At 35.7% G+C, this 21,424-nt stretch overlaps 1 protein-coding gene across 2 annotated transcripts in view; it reads right to left on the bottom strand.

Annotated features, from left to right (window-relative positions):
- CHIC2 (cysteine rich hydrophobic domain 2) overlaps positions 1-21,424 on the bottom strand; it is a 51,046-nt gene that overhangs the window by 24,516 nt on the left and 5,106 nt on the right. For both annotated transcript variants that reach the window (XM_068542213.1, XM_068542212.1), the window contains exons 2-3: positions 4,044-4,098; positions 3,747-3,902 (exon numbers count right to left, since the gene is read on the bottom strand). In XM_068542213.1, the coding sequence (XP_068398314.1) occupies positions 3,747-3,902; positions 4,044-4,098 (211 nt within the window). The remainder of the gene's footprint in view (positions 1-3,746; positions 3,903-4,043; positions 4,099-21,424) is intronic.

Genomic DNA, 21,424 nt, shown 5'->3' with positions numbered 1-21,424 from the left:
AGAGAAAATCTTATTGTATATTAAATAATTTTCAAAAATAGGCTAAGGTAATTTTTTTAAAAGGAAAAGGCAGACTTCCCTGGTGGCACAGTGGTTGAGAATCCGCCTGCCAGTGCAGGGCAGGGGACACGGGTTCAAGCCCTGGTCCAGGAAGATCCCACATGTCGCGGAGCAACTAAGCCCGTGTGCCACAACTACTGAGCCTACGCTCTAGAGCCCGCGAGACACAACTACTGAGCCCGCACACCTAGAGCCCATGTCCTGCAACAAGAGAAGCCACTGCAATGAGAAGCCCGCGCACCACAATGAAGAGTAGTCCCCGCTCCCCGCAACTAGAGAAAGCCTGAGCGTGGCAACAAAGACCCAACGCAGCCAAAAAATAAATAAATTAAAAAAAAATTAATTAAAAGGAAAAGGCAATTTGGAAGATCTAAAAATAATAATAATAATAGGACAGATTAAAAACCAGGTCTCTGGAACATGGCCAGGTCATAAAAAGGATCACTCATTTGGGGTTGGGTTTCAAAGGCAAGGCAGAAATCTAGTTATTCAAACTGTTAAGTAACGTTAGGAAGGTGAAAACGCTAAGCTGCATATGGAGTATGCCTTTGGTCCTGATTTGCCTTAGAGTGAGACAATTCTAACCGTATAAGACGATTCCACATCACAAACGAGGACAAAGCAGAGGTTCAGAGGGGTTCAGAGGCTGGCAATCAGGCTAGGTTTTAGCTTTTAATTATACTAGTACCTCTAAATCAAGGGTTCTTAACATGGAATACCTAGATAGAATTCCAGCAGTCTGTGAAAGTGGACAGAACAAAAATTCATCTTTAATTTCACTAACCTCTAACTGAAATGTTACATATGTTACATATGTTACATATGAAATGTTACATATGTTACATATGTTACATATGAAATGTTACATTTCCTTAGGCTATGAATGCATGCAACTAACTGTGGTAGTTTAAATAGGACCTATATATTTATCACTCATAGAAATCACAGATTTGTCCTATCACATCATACTACCATGAGTCCCCTGCTATCTTATTTTGCATGCATTAATACATTAATAAATATTTATAAATCACACATTTGAGGGGTTTTAGTATTTTGATAACTATGTAATTGGTTTCCTGAATAATCCAATGTATTTGATTTTATACATTTAAGATACATTAAACCTTTCCAAATACAAATAAAACATTATTCTAAGAAAGGGTTCATAGGCTTCCCCAGACGATCAAAGGGGTCTATGATAAATAAAAGGTTAAAAATCCCTGCTCCAAATCATCCTGCCCCCATCTTACAAAGCACCCCTTTTTTCAGGGCCTCTAATACTCTTCATACATGCATGAAGGGTCCCTCTCTCCAATTATAAAATAGTTTAAACCCTCGACAGGAAAATGCACAGTTTTTTAAGCAGTAGTCAAATTTATTATGCCCACTGGACAAAAGAGTCCATATAAAATTAAATCATATAAATACAAGAAAGACCTTATACGTAATAATACACAGTTGAATGAAATGTACTTTCTGAAACTACAGACTGAAATAACCTAAAAAATTCAATCTAGCTTATGTCTCAAATAAGAAGGAATTTAATGAAAGCATCTGAAATATGATCTTCTTACTAAGAATTCATGGAGAAGGGTAGGAAGTTTACTCTTGTTTTCTAAATCCTACACTGTGTGCACATTGCAATATCTTGTTTACTCATTTAAAAAGTAAAAAACAGAATCTCAAAACCTCAAAAAAATAAAAATAACTAGGTCACAAAGGTTTCTACAGTAATAAAACTCTCTGATTCCTTGGGTTAAATAATAGCAAACGGCCAACCAAGTAAGATATAGCAGTCACTTAAACAATGGAAATGCCCAAACAGTAAGAGGGAGTGAGAGGCTCTAAACTATAAGAGCTACAAATTCAACTGTGGATGCAAGGACAACCATATTTTTTCTCCTTTTAATCTATCGTAGGAAGATAATCTGGTGAGAACTATGGGGGGAAAAAAAAGAAATATTCTTGGAATATAAAAAAGTAAATATTACAAATATTACAGTAAATATTACAATAGTAATTTTATTACGAAGGCAATATCTACTTCCTATTAATAAAATGCACTAGTTAAATATTTTTCCAGTAGAAATATACACCTTATTATGTAAAACAAAAAAGGACAAATAAAATTTGCTTTTCCATATTTCCTATCATTTGATGACAAATGAAATGTAGCCACACAAAACTATACATTCAATTTCAATGTAATGGTATTTCATTTTTATACATTTAATTACCACAATTTTTTAAAGCTTTTTAACAAAAATATAACACATTCAATCTATACTAATTTGCCTCATCTCTACCAACATCTTGGAAATTTTTTATTATAAGCAGTCAAAATTATTACACTTTAGATCATTTTTTCAGATTACAGGATTACTATGTACTCATCACAGGAAACTTGTAAAATAACAAAAAAAATTTCTTTAAATAAAAAAAGAAAACAGAATTCCCCATAATTTCACCAAATAAAAATAAGCACTATTACCATTTTATTTCTTCTATGGGTACTATCTTACATATCAGTAATAATGCTATTAATCAATATATATTAGACTCTTACTCTGAGCTCTTCAGCTAAAAGCTTTACAAACACTATTTTATTTTATCCTTACAACAGTCCTATTCAAGTAGGTAGGTAAATATTGTCATTTTACAAATATGTCAACTACAGTTTAAAGAGGTTAGGAAGGAACTTTCCTGGTGGCGCAGTGGTTAAGAATCTGCCTGCCAATGCAGGGGACATGGGTTCGAGCCCTGGTCCGGGAAGATCCCGCATGCCACAGAGCAACTAAGCCCGTGCGCCACAACTACTGAGCCTGCCCTCTAGAGTCCACGAGCCACAACTACTGAAGCCCGCGTGCCTAGACCCTGTGGTCTGCAACAAGAGAAAGCCACCACAATGAGAAGTCCGAGCTTCGCAACAAAGAGTAGCCCCCGCTCACCACAAGTAGAGAAAGCCTGCGCACAGCAACAAAGACCCAATGCAGCAATAAATCAACAAACAAACAAATAAATAAATAGGTTAGGAAACATGCCTAGAAGGTCAGAGATAAGTGGCAGACCTGAACCCAAATTTTCAATTACCACCATCAATGTATACATAGAGAACGCTATATTCTACTCTAACGTAATGTCCTATGTCATAAAAATTATGAGTCTAATTTTTAGATTGCTATTTAATATAACAGCATGTGGACATAACTTAATCACTCCTCTATTGGATCAAATTATTTTTGTATAGTATTCAGAATAGTGTGACGCATTCAATACAAAAAATAAAAACTAGGGCTTCCCTGGTGGCGCAGTGGTTGAGAATCTGCCTGCCAATGCAGGGGACACGGGTTCGAGCCCTGGTCTGGGAGGATCCCACATGCCGCGGAGCAACTAGGCCTGTGAGCCACAATTACTGAGCCTGCGCGTCTGGAGCCTGTGCTCCGCAACAAGAGAGGCCGCGACAGTGAGAGGCCCGCGCACCGCGATGAAGAGTGGCCCCCGCTTGCCGCAACTGGAGAAAGCCCTCGCACAGAAACGAAGACCCAACACAGCCAAAAATAAATAAATTAATTTAAAAAAATAAAAAATAAAAAATAAAAATAAAAAAAAAATAAAAACTAGGTAAATGCAAGATTTGGCTTGTCAACTTCTATATTTAAATTAAAATATAAAATTCAACTTACTCTTTTACTGAGGCAAATAACTGGCCACATACTGCAACCTAGTGTGCAGCAGCAACAAAGGCAGCCACAAAGTAGCCAACGTACATTAACAGGAAGGTTCTTCTTAAGACAACTGTTAACTCTGTTGATGCTGGCTTTAAATTCTTCAGGAGCTACCTAAAGAAAAATTTTAAGAAATAACAACACTGCAATATTAATGTCAATAAACATGTCTCATTAGCATAAATTTTTCTAATTTGTTAGGAAAAGACTTTAGTTTTGAGGCATATAAATAATACCTAAATAACTGACACTCACTTTTCCAGTTAATGAAGAAGGGAATTCTGATTCAAATTTGTTGCTCAGTCCAAATCTATTTTTTAAAAAAAGAAAAATATGTTATTACATGTCATTGTTGCAACAAATACACCTTTAACTTAATCAAAGGTCAAGTAAATAGAGTGCAACTTTATACACAGAATAACAATGGAAGTTTGAGACACACTGTCATCAGCAATTTACGAAATGTAACAAGCAATTTTAGCAGCTGAATCAAAACTCTTATACAAGAGGCTGAGAATATAGAAAGACATGACTTCTTTGGAGCTATCTTTGTGAGCCAAATAGTAATGTGGAAAACAACACAACTGTCCAATTTTGTCAAAATTACTAAGATTCTTCCAATTAAGTAACAGAAAGCTAAAATCTCTGCTATTAATTACTCTTTAGGTCAAGAGCATTTTGTTAACTCTCAAAAAAGTGATAACATGTCTAAGAATGCAAATTACATTTTCTGAGATCAGCATAATCTACACTGCTATTACAGCTACAGAATGTTAAAAACACCTGGAACAAAACGGCTACTTCAACTTTCAAATACCAAGACATTTGCTACACATACCCCCAAAGAAATGAAACCAAGGTAGTGCATTTTAACATCTTTAAGCTTTTAAGTGTCTTGAAAGATCATGAGGATTGACTGGGCACTTGACTATTTCTTTGCATAAATTAGTGGGAAAGAATAAAACATTCATAGACAACATTGGTAATAGCAGACTGCACCCTGGAAATAAAATTGAGATGCTTACATATGATGACTTTTACTGGACCCTGGAGCCAAATTTTTTTTCCGGTTTTATTGAGATATACTTGACATTTAACATTGCATTAATTTAAGGTGTACAACCTAATGGTCTGATACATGCATGCATTGTGAAATGATTACCACAGTAAGTTTAGTTCACATCCATCACCTCACGGTTACATTTTTTTTTCCTGTGAAGAAAACGCTTAAAATTCACTCTCTTAGCAACGCTTGAATACACAATACTGCATCTTGGGTAGCTGGCACTGGTAAGAGGGATCCCCTAAGATATTCTGTATGAAACAGCTGGCCAGGTCAAGGGGTTCTAACTCAACCAGCAGTGGAGCTAGAGAGAGAAATCAAATAAGGTAGGCTGTGTGAAGTCAATAAGGAGTGGTGGAGACCAGCCAAGTAGAGGTATACAATTTGTGTGTGTGTGAATGTAATGAGTCAGATCCAGCTGATCACTGTCACACTAGAATGCAGGCCCACCTTTGACAGGTTGTATTTTTCTTCTTCTAAGAGGAGCTGGAAAACCAGATTTCTCTGCAAAATTTCCCACCTTTATAATATTGTGCAAGTCAATCACAACACTTCTGTGGGTCAGGTTGTCGTTTGCATCATGATCTAGACTTCCTTACAACATGTAGATGGTGGCATCTGAGACCATTTTGTCATCATCTTAAGGTACTTTCAAAAATTACTTAATAGCAGCATTGAAATAACATCAATATGTCTTCATAAACAATGGATACTACTTATGAAAAAAGTTTTGACACTAAACGTAAATTGGCAAACCATTACTGTTTAATATAATTCTGGCATTGGTGATATTCTCTTTACAAGACTCTGAGCTAAACCTGTTTTTTCTGTGGGGGCCTCAGGGCAATGTGGTTCTACTTGAAAATGCCCCTACAGATAACTCACCTACAACTGTAAAGGCCCTAGCATGAGGAAGAGGTATGCAGTGCTCGCTGACAGTTCTATGAGGTCTCTAGATAATGGACTCCCTTTTCATCTATTTCCCTTAGAGGAGATACCATTCAACAAATGTTTATAGAATACTGGACCTTCTAGATTATACATTTCCATCTCTTGTGTTATCTACCTTGGTCTGGAGATCTTCTCCTTCAAGCAATAGGTTTCATTTCAACCATGTTTATTATTGCAATTAACCATCTCCTTCCAACTGGTCCTCAAATTTTTTTAGAAAAGCAACAACCAGATACCTCCAAGTCTCCTAAAGATAAGTATCTTCCCCTTCCATCTTCAGTCATTAAATATTTGGAACAGATTATTTTATCAAATACCTATAGTTTGCCAGTAATATGCTAATTTAGAGGGAGCAATCCAGTATGAGTATAAACCTTAATTTCCTTTCTTTCCAAGCCTGGACAATTCCTTGTAATAAGGCTGAGTGTTGATGCTTTGCCCAGGGAGCACTACCAACTAACTGCCCTGCTGTTCCTGCAAGTCAGGGCTCCTTTTAAGTCAGGCTAGTAGTTATTCTTCTGAGTAAGAACCAGCAGTTCCAAGGACATTCTTTAGGCACTCTCCTCTGCAGTCATAATTTTGTTGTGTCTTAACAACAGACAGTAATCCTTTCTCTTTCTTCATCTCACCCCCAAAAGAACGACATGGTTCACAATAGATGGGAGTGCTTAGCTTTGCCACCAGCCTTCCCTTCTTCCCTTTCTTCCTTCCTTCCTTCCTTTATTTATGGCTGCGTTGGGTCTCCGTTGCTGTGCGGGGGCTTTCTTTAGTTGCGGCGAGCAGGGGCTACTCTTTGTTGCATTGCGAGGGCTTCTCATTGCGGTGGCTTCTCTTGTTGCGGAGCATGGGCTCTAGGTGTGCGGGCTTCAGTAGTTGTGGCTTGCGGGCTCTAGAGCACAGGCTCAGTAGTTGTGGTGCACGGGCTCAGCTGCTCCACGCCACGTGGGATCTTCCCGGACCAGGGCTTGAACCTGTGTCCCCTGCATTGGCAGGTGGATTCTTAACCACTGCACCACCAGGGAAGCCCCATTTCCCCTCACTTTTGTTTCCCACCTGCTGAACAAGAATACCTGTAAAGAGGGGCAAGAAGATGCTGCTGTTGAAGGCCTTGGAGTCTCCCCAGCCCACAGGAGTGAACCCCAACTGCAATCTGCTTTCACTTTAAAAATGTTTAGACATTTAATATTCAAATCAAGTACTTCATGATTACAGGCAGATTGAGCTATGATACCCAGGCACCCTTTCCTCATTTCCATTTGGAATATAGTACTCTACTATATTCAAACATTTGGGTGAACAAGGGGTGTTCAAACATTTGGTGTCAGGACTTCTTTGGTCTCTTAAATCCTTGAGGACCTCAGTGAGCTTAAGCTTATGTGATTTAGATTTATCACTATTTCTGATTATACATTAGAACTGAGACACCTAAAACATTAAAAATTTTTATTCATTAATGAGCCCAAAATGCTCATTTTTATGCTAACAAAAATAATGTTTTTATGAGAAATATTTTTCAAAACAAAAAATTTTAGTGAGATTTTCACATATCTCTTTAATGTCAGACAATGGAAGACAGCTGAATTCTCACATCTCTTTCTGCATTCAATCTGTAGTGATATGCTCTTTTGGTTAATGTTTATAAAGAAAATTGAGTTTCACCAGATATGTAGTTGGAAAATTGTGTATATTCTTTGATACTATAACAAAACTTGATAAGTGCTACCTTATTAAGGATTTCTTGTAAGGAGGAAACAAGATTTATCAATGAACTTTTAATACTCGGTTCAATTAAAATCCACAGTATGTCTTGCATTTTAAATGGATTTATTTTTTCTTACCCATACCTGATTTTATAACTTCATATATTTGTCCCTTGGAAAATATTGGTAGATTGAGTTATGCAGATTTCCAAATGTTGACACACTTCATCGTGTGACATCAGAATCATCACATTCATTAATATGACCACTGATCTCCTCGTAAGTATTGAGAAGCTGTCAAGCTCACAGAGGCAGATGTAAGTTTTCCCAAATTCCAATTTTCATCTGAAAGCTGGAATTATTGACAACAAATGCTATCAGTTGTTTTACTTGAAGTGATAGTCTTGCTTTACTTAAAAAAAAAAAAAAATAAGAGGCTGAATGATAACTAACCAGCACTATATAAACAAAAGAAAAAAAATGGTTAATTTGAGCTACCACCTATACCTTAAAACTAACTTCAAAGCATATTATTTTAATATATAGAATGGATAAACAACAAGGTCCTACTGTATAGCACAGGGAATTATATTCAATATCCTGTGATAAACCATAATGGAAAAAAATATGAAAAAGAATGTATATATATGTATAACTGAATCTCTTTGTTGTATAGCAGAAGTTAACAAAACATTGTAAATCAACTATACTTCAATAAAATAAATTTTAAAAAAAATAGATGACTTTTTTTCCTAGCTTTGAATGTTACTAATGGAGATAGGCAATGGCTGTGGATTTTAACAGGTGTCCTTGGTATGCATAAGCAATAAAAGCAGGAGAAGGAAAAATACAGGGAAGTTGGAAAGGGGAAGTAGAAGGAAAGAGGGAGAGAAGAAAAGAAGAAAGTGAGGGTTAGCAAAGTGCTACCAACAACTGTCTTATTTACCATTCAATACCTATTAACTGTCAGTCCATTAGATGCTTGAAAGAAAATGTAGACATGTGCTACATCTACATCTATTCCTATGACCTGAAAGACCTTGTCCTTAATCACTCTTAAAATACTCACGGCTTTAGAATTGATAAACGATTTAAACTATTTTCAAAGAATGACATATATGACAAGAAGATAAAACACATTAAACAACCTATTTTACTCTTACCTATTACAAGTTTACTAGTCTACTAGTACTTGGAGAAAAAGAGAAATTCATTCAAATCAAACTATTGAGCACCTTCTATGTAACATTTCATGATCACAAAGTCCAACAACAGAAGGCTTATATAGCTTTAAAAAACTTTTTTTAAGAAAGAAAGCATGGGACTTCCCTAGTGGTCCAGTGGTTAAGACTCCGCACTCCCAATACAGGGGGCACGGGTTCAATCCGTGGTCAGGGAACTAGGATCCTGCATGCCGCACAGTGCGGCGGAAAAAAAAAAAAAAAAAAGGAAGCAAGCATGTATGAGGCCAAGTTTTACTTTTATTTTTTTTTTTTGCGGGATCTTAGTTTGCCAACCGGGGACTGAACCTGGGCCCTCAGCAGTGAAAGCGCAGAGTGCTAACCACTGGACCGCCAGGGAATTCCCCCAATTTTTACTTTTATATAAATTGAGGTAATTTTCAAAGCTCTTATACCTGGTAAAGCTCTGCAAAGGGACTGCAACTTTACACCTACATCTAAATGGAATCTTGAAATAGGCTTGTTTTACTCATATCCCACTTACTTCCATTTCACTGTCACCTCGTTCCTAAATCTATAGCCAAAATTCAAAGAGTAAACTAATCTGTTACCCTGCACTCTCATCTTCATCTAATTCAGAACCTCCCTTTCCTGATAGATCCTTCCCCTTCCAAACCTCTTTTAATATTTAACTTTGGAACCCCTGATCTATTGATCTGCTACCTGGATACCTATTTACATCTTCTCTTTAAAAAAAAATTTTTTTTTCTTCACTTTAATCAAAAATCCTGTTGAAATGACACTCTTTCCTTAGAAATTCTCAACTATAGCTCATTCCCTGGAGTTCATCTTCCAGACTCCATCTTCCATGTCCTCATAATACTTGACCATATTCTCTCTTGCATAGTCCTTATCATATCTCATTATAATTATGTCATAAGCCTAACTCCCTACCCTGATAGTCAATGAGTTGGTTACAGGTAGGTACGGTATCTTAATAATCTTTATATCCTAAATGTCTGGTCCAATGCCTGATAAATATTCATGAAATATTTGCTAAATAATTTCCAAGCAAGAAGAAATGTCTACATTCCACTACCTCCTCATTGCAAACTTCCACACCACTGCTCTCTCTTCCTCTGATGCACATGATTTCCACATTGTTCCAAGCCCAACCATCATTTTCAGCCTTCCAGGTCACTCCCTCTGTGTTGGGGGTCCCCAAGGCCACCCTCAGGTTTGATGATTCACTAGGAGGACTCACAGGACTCAGCATACAGTCCTGTGAGTATAAATCTATACTCACAGCTAGATTTACTACAGCAAAAGGATACAAAGCAAAATCAGCAAAGGGATAAGGCATATGGGGTGAAATCCAGAGGAAACCAGAAGCGTGCAAGAGTCTCTTCTCAGTGAAGAACACAGGATGTGCTCAATTCCTCCAGCAACTAGTTTTCACAACATGTGTATAATGATGTCTACCAGGAAAGCTCATTAGAGAAGTCAGTGCCAAAGCTTTTACCATGGACTAGTCACGTAGGCCCCCTCTACTTAGCATGTACCAAAATTCCAGACTCCCAGAAGGAAAGCAGGTGTTCAGTATACACCATACTGTTTGTACAAACAGTTTAGGCACAGTGAGCCATTCTTATCAATTCTGGGCATACTGGGAACGCTTCCAAAGTCCAAGTTCTCAGACAACCAACCAAAAGCCGACACGGTAAGCAAGGCTTTTTAAGGATAGCAGTCTCAAGTTTGCTGCGCTCTTTTTTGCACAACTTCACACTCTCTAATGACACAGACATTCACATCACAGTTTTTTCTTTCTACAAGAACTCTTGTCTTCATCCCAAATAATTCAATACTCAGCACCAAAACCTAACTGATTAACTGACCTCATCTATTCTGAGGAAATTCACCTCTATTTATTCAGCAACCCACGCCATCATTTGGAACTGTATTACCTCTGAAATTCTGAACTGTAAATTTCTCCTCTTACCACTACCATCAATCATTTCATTTCTCCCACCCTTATCAAATTTGTTTTTTTGTCTCTGGTTGTAACCTACTCCTTACCACTCCTCCTTGCTTTTCTACTCCAGATCTGCTCCCTATGACTCCACTTCCTCCTTTATCTGCCAGAACTACACAATCATTTAACCATACTCCAACAAAACCCTTTATTTTCTGCACCTCTAGAGTGTCTCCTGTCAATCCAATTCAATTGAAATGTTTACTTTCTTCACTTCAATTCCCACTGCCTGCAGCTACAATAGAAAAAAATCACACAAATTATTTCTAATTTCAGTTAGATTAATGCTATAGCAATCTTTATTCATTCCTAATCAACTCCCTTTTCCATACTTCACAATTGCTCCTGTAGGTGCTCAGCCTTATCCTCCCAACCCACTTTTTTGCAGATAACCATGGTTCCTTAACTCCAACCAGAGGAAACAAGATCAAGAACATAAACTGCTTTGCCTTCTCTCCCTTTCATTTTTAGATTTACCTATGTCTTCAGTATCTTTACCATCTTTCTCAATGGAGGCAAACTAATCATTTGCTCCTGGTTGCATCTCCTTCAGTCTCCTCTGCAATCCACTCGTTTCTCCCTCTCTCTGGCTCCTTACACATAGCTTACAATCCTGCATAAGTCTACCCAGCCTGAGAATCTGAACCCCTATTTTCTTCTCCCTCAAGGTATGATGGCATCCATCTCTTCTCCTTCTTCATCCAGTGTCTTGAAAGAGTCTTCCACGTTCACCTCTTTATCTCACCTCCCATTCATTATTCAAACCACTACCACCCAGGGTTTAATTCACATTTCTTTACAGATGAGACTGCTCTCAACAGAACAGCTGAAAACACTCTCTTCAGCGAGTCCCACTTCATATAGCATGCTTCCTCCTAGCAAAGAGCTTAAGCACCAGAGGGGCAAATCTTTTACTTGTTATTGGCTACAGCAAATACCTCCTTTGCTGTGCCAACCAAACAATACTGTCAGATAAAGTTTTAACAAAACCATCCTTTTTTATTAAATGGATAAGAAAAGCCACACAGTTCATGTTTGTTAATATAACTACAAAATATCATCTTTAATGGTTTTGATGTGATATAAGTTACTTAGTTTTGATACTACCTTAGTTCCAGTTCGGGGGGTGGTGGTGCTGGTTTTTTTTAAGTTTGGCGGGAGGTGGGGTTTGTTAGCAATGAAAATGAGATATATGTTTCAGTTTAACTTGACAGCATTATAAATTACTCCTTTTATCCATTATGTTCCTCCAAGTTTAAAGTTTTTAAATATAATAATAATAATTTATTTTATTCTAAGTCAAAGTACAGTTGGCCCTGGACAGTAATGGAAAGGCCAAATTTCTTAAAATAATAATTTGATATGCTGGAAAGAAGAGTAATGGGTAGGAAGCTGAACTCCCTTCAAACCTAATAAGCTAACATTCTATTAATCCAAAAAACTAGAAGTAGCACTTAATAATTTTAAAAGATATAATACAAGACGGGTGGCATCTTAGTTATCTACAAAGACTAATAAATGAAATAAAAATAAAAAACACTGTATGTTAGCAAGAAGGTCTTAAGATGGAAAATACCATGTACTGTCGGTGGAACTATAAATTATTACAACCATTCCAGAAATCAATTTGGCATTAAAAATATTTATACCTTTGGCACAGTAATTTCTCCTTTAGGGATCCTGCCTAAAAAATAATCTGAAATGTGAATAAAAATATATGCATAAACAAGTTCCCTGAAACTTTATTCACAATAGAGAATAAAATAAAATGGGAATGTTAAGTAAATTACAGTATCTCAGCATAATAGAATATTAGACAACTATTAAAAATGAAGTTTGCAAACTAATAACATGGAAAGTACATATAATATACTGTTAAAAAGAAAATACAAAAACATACATGTAACATATGATCTAGAATGTAAAGGAAAAGAACTTACAAAATGAAAGACCCTTCAAGCGCACAATTTGATAGTATGTAAAAAGAGTCTTAAAAAAAATTCATACCTTTTGACCTAATAATTCTACTTCTAGAAATGTATTAGAAAAAAATAATTACAGTGGCACAGATATGTTCACGAATAATCAAGTATTCTGCAGTGTTATTTTGGTGAGGGAGTATTAAAGACATTTTGTTTCATTTGTTGTTTCTTAAAATAGGATCTGTTTTTCAGCAGATGTACAGTAATTGCTAAGCAAACACATTTTATAATATACAATAACATCACTATAATTTTTTTTCTACTTGAATCTTTTATTTGGCATTAACTAGGTATGTTATCATAAGTAAACAAGTTTGAGGTTCACTAATCAATAGCTTTCCTGAATGCATTTCAACCTTTTCTATAGCTCTAGTCTACATAATCCCCAGATCTTTTTTTTAACTTCGATTTTTAATTCTTCTGTGTTCCTTGTATCTCCTCATATTAATGTCTCTTAGAATTCACTAATGCATTGTTATTTTGAATTAAAATATGTTTTGAACTCATGGTAAATTTTGTCTTTTAAATACAGAAGTACAAGAATCTGATTTCTTCAGCTTTGTTTTGTGCTATGTTTATTTTCCTTGTTTCTGAATTGCAGCGCTATTTTTAACAGTGAAGGTTTTAAAACAATAGGAAGACTACAATTGTATGAAATTAATTATGATATACCAATTTGAAAGATACTACACAGCTCAAAACCATGTACACTAGAGCGTAGCCTGTTACTCTGCGTGCCTGACTAGGAGCTCCCTAAGCTCTGGTGAATTAGACCACAATCAGGCATCTGCTTTAAGAACAGCTAATTCCTGGGCTGGCTAGCAGCATATGGGATGGCAGGGCCTACCCAACTTGGACAACATTAACTAACTCAATCTGATCCTCTTTCTTGAGGTATCTGAATAAGAGACAATAGCTGGTAACATGAAGCTTAAGCGGAAGCAGAGATATAGTAAAGTCATGAATAAGTAGAGGTTAAAAAGAATTTAAAAAAAAAAAAGAATAAGCTGAAGCCAACAGTAAGCAGAAACTATGAGCCAGAGGGGAGAAGCAGTCTGCCAGTTCAGGACTGCAACAGCAGAAGCTAGAACTGAAAGAAGGTAAGTCGCTGTGACAGACCACTAGACCAAAGGACACATGCTGCTGAGAAAAATGACAGAATAACTTCATCACCAGAGCTGCACTCAATTATCCAAAATAATAATATTCCAGTCTCCTTGAAGTCTGGCTATACAATGGCAAAGTTTCCTGTCTTCTTTAGTCTCCATGCATTCTTACAAAAAACGTGCACTGCTTAAGGCCCCCTGGGTGGTTCTGTTCTTTGAAATCTAATAGAGCCTAATGTTTCAGACTATGTAAGAACCTGTAATAATATTGGCAAATGTTCCCAATATGTTAAATGAAAAATGCAGAGTACAAAATACTTTATAAGTATGGTCTCAATTTTTAATAAAAATATTTATATATACACAGAAAAACAGAAAAAGTTTATCCATCAAAATATTAATAGTGGCTAACCCTAGGCAAAAATATTATGGGTGATATTTCATTTTCATAATTTCATGTTTTCCAAATTTTCAATAATTACATATATTAGTATTTTAAACTAAACAAAATATTTTAATAAGGACTAGGAACAAACACACCAAAGTATTAAATGACCTTTTCCTCCTGGTGATTACAGATGGTTTATTTTCTGCTTCACTGGGAAGTACTACTTTCCAATTTTTAATAATCTTTATGTTTTTCATTATAATTAGAAAAAGCACTAAACCTGAAGAAAAAGTAGATGATTAAAGGAGTTTTGTTTTTACTTTTAACTCAGCCTAAGGAAATATATGTGCAATTGACATGTCTAGATTTCAAGATAATTCTACTAGTTTTAAAGTGTATTTTAGAGTATATTTTAAGGATTTTTAAAGTATATTTAAATATATATTAAGTATACTGTAAAGAATTTTAAAATTAAATAGAAAAAAATAATTCCTAATTCCACAACAGAATCTCAGAATCTGAGAGCTAGAAAGGACCACAACTATCATTTCGTCCAAACATTTAATTTTACAGATGAAGAAACTGATGCATAAAAGACAAACAGCTTGGGTCTCACAGCTAATTAATATGTAGGATCTAGGCTAGAGCCTTATTCTCCTGAACCCAAGCCCGGGGCAATTTCTACTCTAGGACAATGCCTCTAATAACTTTCTCTGTAAGCACAGAAAATGTTTATCTCCTTGAACTAGAAACTCTAAATTGAGAAAATATTTGAGAATTGGAGGGAAAAAACTTTTTCCATCAAACAGAAATTATAAAACTAACACATAACAAATGTTAAAATTCTCATATGGATCTAGGGGAAAAAATCTGTTTTTGAGATTTTCACATTTGCACCTAAAATCCCAAAATGTATAGGATTTTGTTATAAGTGTTTCTGTTGATGAATAATATAGAGAATGCTTAAGTTTGTTGCTCTGGTTCAATAAAATAAAAGCAATTAAGCAAACAATACCCTGGAGCCAGACTGCCTTGATAGAAATCTTGATACTGCCTTTTCTAGATGTGTCACTTTGAGCAAGTTTACCTTTTCTGAGCCTCAGTTTCCCTATTTATATACCAGGGATAATAATCACCCCGAACTCATTAAATGAGTTCATATACATAAAGCACCAACAGTGCACAGCATAAACTCTGTATGTTTAACTGCTTTTATTATTATAAAACAATGTAAATGTATGCTTAGTTTTTATTACGGTTATCATCCTTCTAATAAAGTTGACAATATTATCATTTAATGTCCACTATAGGTAATGCTAAATTAGAGAATGTCCAGATCTCAATGACTTCACAAATATCCTCTTCAAATAGCTTAGCAAATAGAATAGCCAATGATAAAACTGGCTACTGTTAACTGTCAAAGATATTCCAACTTTCTGCCAACCTCTTCAAGGTCAGGGGTAATGTGGAGGAAACAGGGTACATAGAGAGGTGCTGGGTTCAGGAAAGCCAGGCAAAATTAAACAGTTGTAGCCATCATGCGCAAGCATGAGGCCAGGAATCCAGGCAGGTGAGACAAAGTTTGAAAAGCACAAAGAAGTTACTGTGGTGAAAATATAAGAGCAACACAATGGAGAGACAGAATGCCTGAATTCTAACCCTGGTTCAGGTATCAACTAGGTATATTATCTCAACAAAGCAAATCTACCTTCTGGTTTTATTTGCCTCGGGTAAGACAACATGCTTCTCAGGGTCATTTATGGCCCAAAAGTCAAATGCAGTCTCAATGTTTTTAAAAAAAAAAAAAAAGCAATATTTTCTGGGTTCACATTTTATAGGTGAACAGCTGCTGTAAAAAAGGAAGAAAGTTTTAAAACTTTATTCTTGTCAAAAAAGTTTGAGTTTTCCTCTTTGCAAGAGAAGGTTGTCTAAAGTTTGTACTCTACCAAGCCTGGCTCACCTCACGTTCTGACAGAGGAAGCACTATGAAAAAAGAGAAAGCACAGAGTAAGGGGAAGTAGAGGAGTTTTAATTTTAAGTAGAAAGTAGGGTAGGATGCATTAAGATAATTGTGAAAGATTTGAAAGTGAAGGAGTTAGCCATTTGTGTATCTGGGGGGAATATTCCAGAAAGTGGAACCAGCCAGTGCAAAGCCCTAACCAGAAGTGTGCCTAGAATAACTCAGGGAATGGAAAGGAGGCTTGTGTGCCTAGACTGGGGTAAACAAATGAAAGAATGGTAGAAGTCAGAGAAATGGGCCAGATCAGGTAGGGTCTTACAGGCCATTAAAAGGAACTTTAATTCTGAAGACGGGGAGCTTCAGGGAGTCCTGATACAGAAAAGAGATGTGATCTGACTTATGTTTTAAAAGAATCACTGTGGCAGATGTACCAAAGAGACTGTAAAGGTTGAGAGGCAAAGGTGGGAGCAGGGGGAAGAAAAGTATTGAGTACAAGGCAGAAGAGAGAAAATGATAACTCACACCAGCAGTACAGATGGTAAAAAGTGGTCAGATTTTGGATATATTCTGAAGACAGAGCCAAGAGATTGATTTCTTGACAGATTAGAGGCAGTGAAAGAGAAACAGGGACATCAAGAATGTGTCAAAGATTTTTTTAGTCTAAGCAAATAGGATGCCAGGTCTGCCATCAACTGAAAATGGGAGGGCTGCACTTGAAGCTGATTTGGGAGGAAGATTATAAATTCAGCTTTGGACTCTGAGACACTTGACCTGTACAAATCTATAGACTAAGAGAATTTTATCTTCCTGTCGATATGACAACACATATGAACTAGAAATTTCAGATTCAACCTGAACACATGGGTTATGCAAATGGGAAGTGAAGACAACACTTATTTCCTAATGCTGAACTCTGAGCTCAATGGAATCAGCTTTTTCGCTATTTTGGGAGATGAAGTCATAACCACAGAAGAAATTAACAGATTTCAATGCATAAAAATCACGCTTTAAATTCATCTGTCTGCCTTAATACACATCTGAATATCAATGTGGCTCATGGAAGGATAGAACTGAAAGTGTACTATATTTACCCAGAAGATACAGAACCCCTGGAGTTGGAGACATATATATGTCTCATAATATAACTCTAAAAATTTTAACTGTGTGACTAAATTCTACACATTTGGGTTCAACCAGCTCTGTGAAAGTATAATCTCATTCATAAACTAGTGAAATCAAAAATTTATTTAAATCATGTATTACAATCACTCTATCATAACCTCATAATTATACACAGTTCTATAATATTCTAGCATTAGAATTTTACTAATTTTCAATTATTAAGATTATATTTTCAAGTATTACGAGACGATTACATATGTTAAGCAATAAAGTTATGTAAATGTATACTGATTAAACTTCATGGTATTAACATCTGATGGTATAGAGATTCAACTAATCCAACTCAACTACCTTACATTATCTGTACCAGACCAAGGAAAAAAGACTTTATATATCTAATTTATATATATTCTAGAATATTCTTCATATTTATATAAATACTATGAGCAATACAATGATAAATTATGTTCATTTAAGAAATAATATATAGTTGAATTGGTTTATAGTACAGACTACCAACATATCTATTTCAAGTAACATTTATAACTGAATAGTTTAGAAAGGGCAGAGAAAGAAGGCTGGATACACAGGAACTCCTTCACCGAACTAATCAAGGACTCCATTGTAATTATCAATACAATGCAAGATCAAAGAGAATAAAACAAGGTGCTCTTGCAGGAAGCATACAGACAGACAAGACAGATAGACAAATAGAGATACACACAAACATTCACTTCTTATCAATCGAAACAACAAAGGTAAGTTAACACAAAGTCCAACCAACTCTACCCTAAGTAAACTTCACTTACTAGATGTAGGATGGAAAAGAGCTCAAGAAGAAGAAAATCATTTTTCCAGATCTTTGAGAAAATTTCAATCCTTATGTAGACAATTCAGTTTTAAGTGTAAAAATGTAAAAAGCACAGTGTTTTCCTCAAATCTAATGAACAGATCATTGTCAAACATCACACATCTTGTAGCTAAAGGGTACAAAGGTCCTCACTTCAAAATCCACGATCTTGTGGGAAAGGCCCTCTCCACTTCTGGAGCATGCTGTTCTCTTGGCATACTAGCTGCCCTGTGGCAGCAGAACAGGAAATGTAGGTATGTCATCAAGACAGTCTCCAGTCAACAGTAAGGGCAGCCACAGTTCTTTGACCTCACCCTCCACAAAGCCAAAACAAAAACCAAAAACAAAACAAAACATACAATTGGGGAATGAGATGGTAAAAGTGGCCAATTCGAGTTCTGCCATACCTCATAGGAAAGTTGCTAAATTTGATGGTTTACAGCCAGAACTGAAATACCTCCTTTATCTAAAGTCCATCACCCTAGACTAGGCCACTATCATCTCATCTTTACTGTTCCAAGAGCTCCTACCTACTCTTCCCAGTTTCACTCTAATCTCTCTGCAATCCTTTCTGGCCCCTACCTGAGCTCGCCAATCTCATTTCAAGGCACTATCTCCTTTGTTTCCTACATTCTAGCCACAATACAGTAGTAACCTTTCAGTTCCTCAGGCAAGCCAAACTTATTTTGCTGTTCTCCAGACCTGCAATGCTCTTCACAGGACTCTTTCACCCTTCCTAAATGTTTCCTTCTCAGAAGCGTTCTCCCTGATCACATTATTTTCTATCAGAGACTCTAATGGTCTCCTTCACAGCAATTTTCTCAGACATAATTTGTCTATTAGTTGTAAGCTCCAGGAGGGCAGAGGAACTATGCATGTTTCATTCGTAACTATATACCCAGAGCCTCACATGATACTTAGCATAAAATTTAATAAATACTTGTTAAATTACTTATCAGGAAACCTCAATGAGACAGTTGATAATGAAGGATTAGTCGAAAATACTCTGAGCAAACAAGTATCTTAAAACCCAAGTATTAAAATTCAAGCATCTAAATCTAGCACTCAGAACCAACTTCTCTTACTTTACACATAGCTCTAATAAGGTTGGTTGTCTCATTTCCAACCTACAACTGATCAATCAGAAAGAAAAGAAGAACATAAACAGAAAGCAAAATCTCTCACATATGAAATTCAAAAGAAAGTGCCATTTAGAGAAGATCCTCAAACCCCAAAATACCTCAACAGCCTCGAAGAACATCACTGTGTACCAATCTGTTAATATCTTCTTTTGATTAAATGTTTCCCCTACTCAGTCAGATAATTCTGATTTATGCTCAGGATCTTGCTTTAAAGCAGGAAAGCATATGTCACATTTTAGACTGATTTCCAAGAAAACGGTAAAGATTAACCAAAAAATATGCATGAAGGGATAAATATCAAAATATATGGTAATCATTTGCTGAATGCCTACTATGGGTCCAGGTAATCAGATAAATTATTTCTGACTGTCACACCTAATCTCTGAGGTAGATATCCCTTTTGTAGATGAGAAAACTAAAGTTCAGAAAGGTTAATGGTTACAGTTAGGAAGTTTCTCAGAACTGAAATCAATCTGCCTGACATCCAAGACCACACTCTTTCCACAGTACCATCTATTGTTTTCCAAATGCATCTGATGTAAGAATCACCCAAGGTTTTATTAAAAATAAAAATTCCTAGTCTTCCCCTAAAGATTCTGATTGGGGACGTCTTAGGTAAGAACCTGAAATGTATATTTTTTAAAATGTCCTTAGTGATTCTGATAATCAGGCAAGTTTAAAAAATATTGTACTGGGATTAAGCTAGACTGCATGAACATGGAAACACTGGTATAAGATCTGATTTTACAAGTGGATTCTGAACAAATTATGAAAAGTCACCAACAAATCTTACACAGAAGATACTGGAGTAAGGATACCTAACAGCATCTGTTGCTGTTATATTTTAAAGCTTAATTTTATTGAGAATGAAATCTTAAGTAGCTTTATTACAGATTTGAAAGCTAAGCCAGACATAGATATTAGAAAGACTTAAAAGATTCCCTTCTGAGTATATAGTTAGTCTAATATCCTAGGTGTTTAACCTGCTAGGAATATAAACTCAAGTTGGAATTCAAGAGCAGCTCTCATATAACATTATTATTTAGAGTAATGTTATTCAGAATAATAATATTTAGTATTTGATTATTTACAATCATAAATAATTTCATATCATTTATGTCCCACCATTTAGTTCCTATATTCCACTTAGCTAGACACATAAAATCTTAAGTACTAGTTAATTTCACATCTGTTGGCAGGCAGAAATCCCACATTGAACTGTTTGGACTGGAATATCATGTGAATTTCAAATTCAAATACAGTAAAATTTTGAAACTTCAGTTTACTACCATATTTCTCATTTCTTCAAGAAAGTCTACCCATTGAAAATTTTTGGCAGTTAATCCAGTTAAAACATTTAGCATTTTTTTCTTAATATTATCAGAGATACATTCAATGCTATGTTCTAAATCAAAGTAATTTCCTCTCAAACTATAAGCAGTAAGAAAATTCTCTGGGAAAAAAATATCTACTTTAAGTTGACAATTTCCTCACATTCACCAAACTTTGTTTTTTAAGAAAAGACATCAGCCTGCCCTGCGAATCATGTGGAGAAAATAGAAGCCCAGACTTAGGCATCAACCCCTATTCTTCTCTGCCTTTGGTATCCTGGCTTCTCAATTCCCTGGCATTCTTATTTTATTGTTATTTTAAAATGATAGGTACATGACATGGGAATTAATTTCCTTTTATTCCTATTTACATTGCTCTTATTTTCTTCCTCTCCTCTTAGGCAATCAATTAAATGTATTTAACATGCATCTTTTCATTTGTATGTGTTTTTACAAAAATGAATATGTTTGTGCATGGATTTTTAATAAACGAATATATACATTAAAAAAAAAAAAGATAAGCCAGAGAATTTCCTGGCAGTCCAGTGGTTAAGACTCTGTGCTTTCACTGCCTAGGGCATGGGTTCAATCCCTGGTCAGGGAACTAAGCTCCTGCAAGCCGCACAGCACAGCCAATAAATAAATAAATAAAGTAAGACAAGCCACTTATTTTATAAATGTGATTTCATAAGAGTTCTATTGTAAAATATTGTTTGCCTTCATTAGTAGGTACAGAAAAAAGAAGAAAACAGTTATTCCTTTGACAATTCTAACAAGATCCAAAGATGTATGCAATCACCTCATTTATTTAGAGAACATTTCAGGACC

The sequence above is a fragment of the Eschrichtius robustus genome, chromosome 4, assembly GCF_028021215.1.
Source record: "Eschrichtius robustus isolate mEscRob2 chromosome 4, mEscRob2.pri, whole genome shotgun sequence".
NCBI classification, from domain to species: domain Eukaryota; kingdom Metazoa; phylum Chordata; class Mammalia; order Artiodactyla; family Eschrichtiidae; genus Eschrichtius; species Eschrichtius robustus.
The sequence above is the reverse complement of the archived record's forward strand: the minus strand, read 5'-3'. Positions and strand labels throughout refer to the sequence as shown.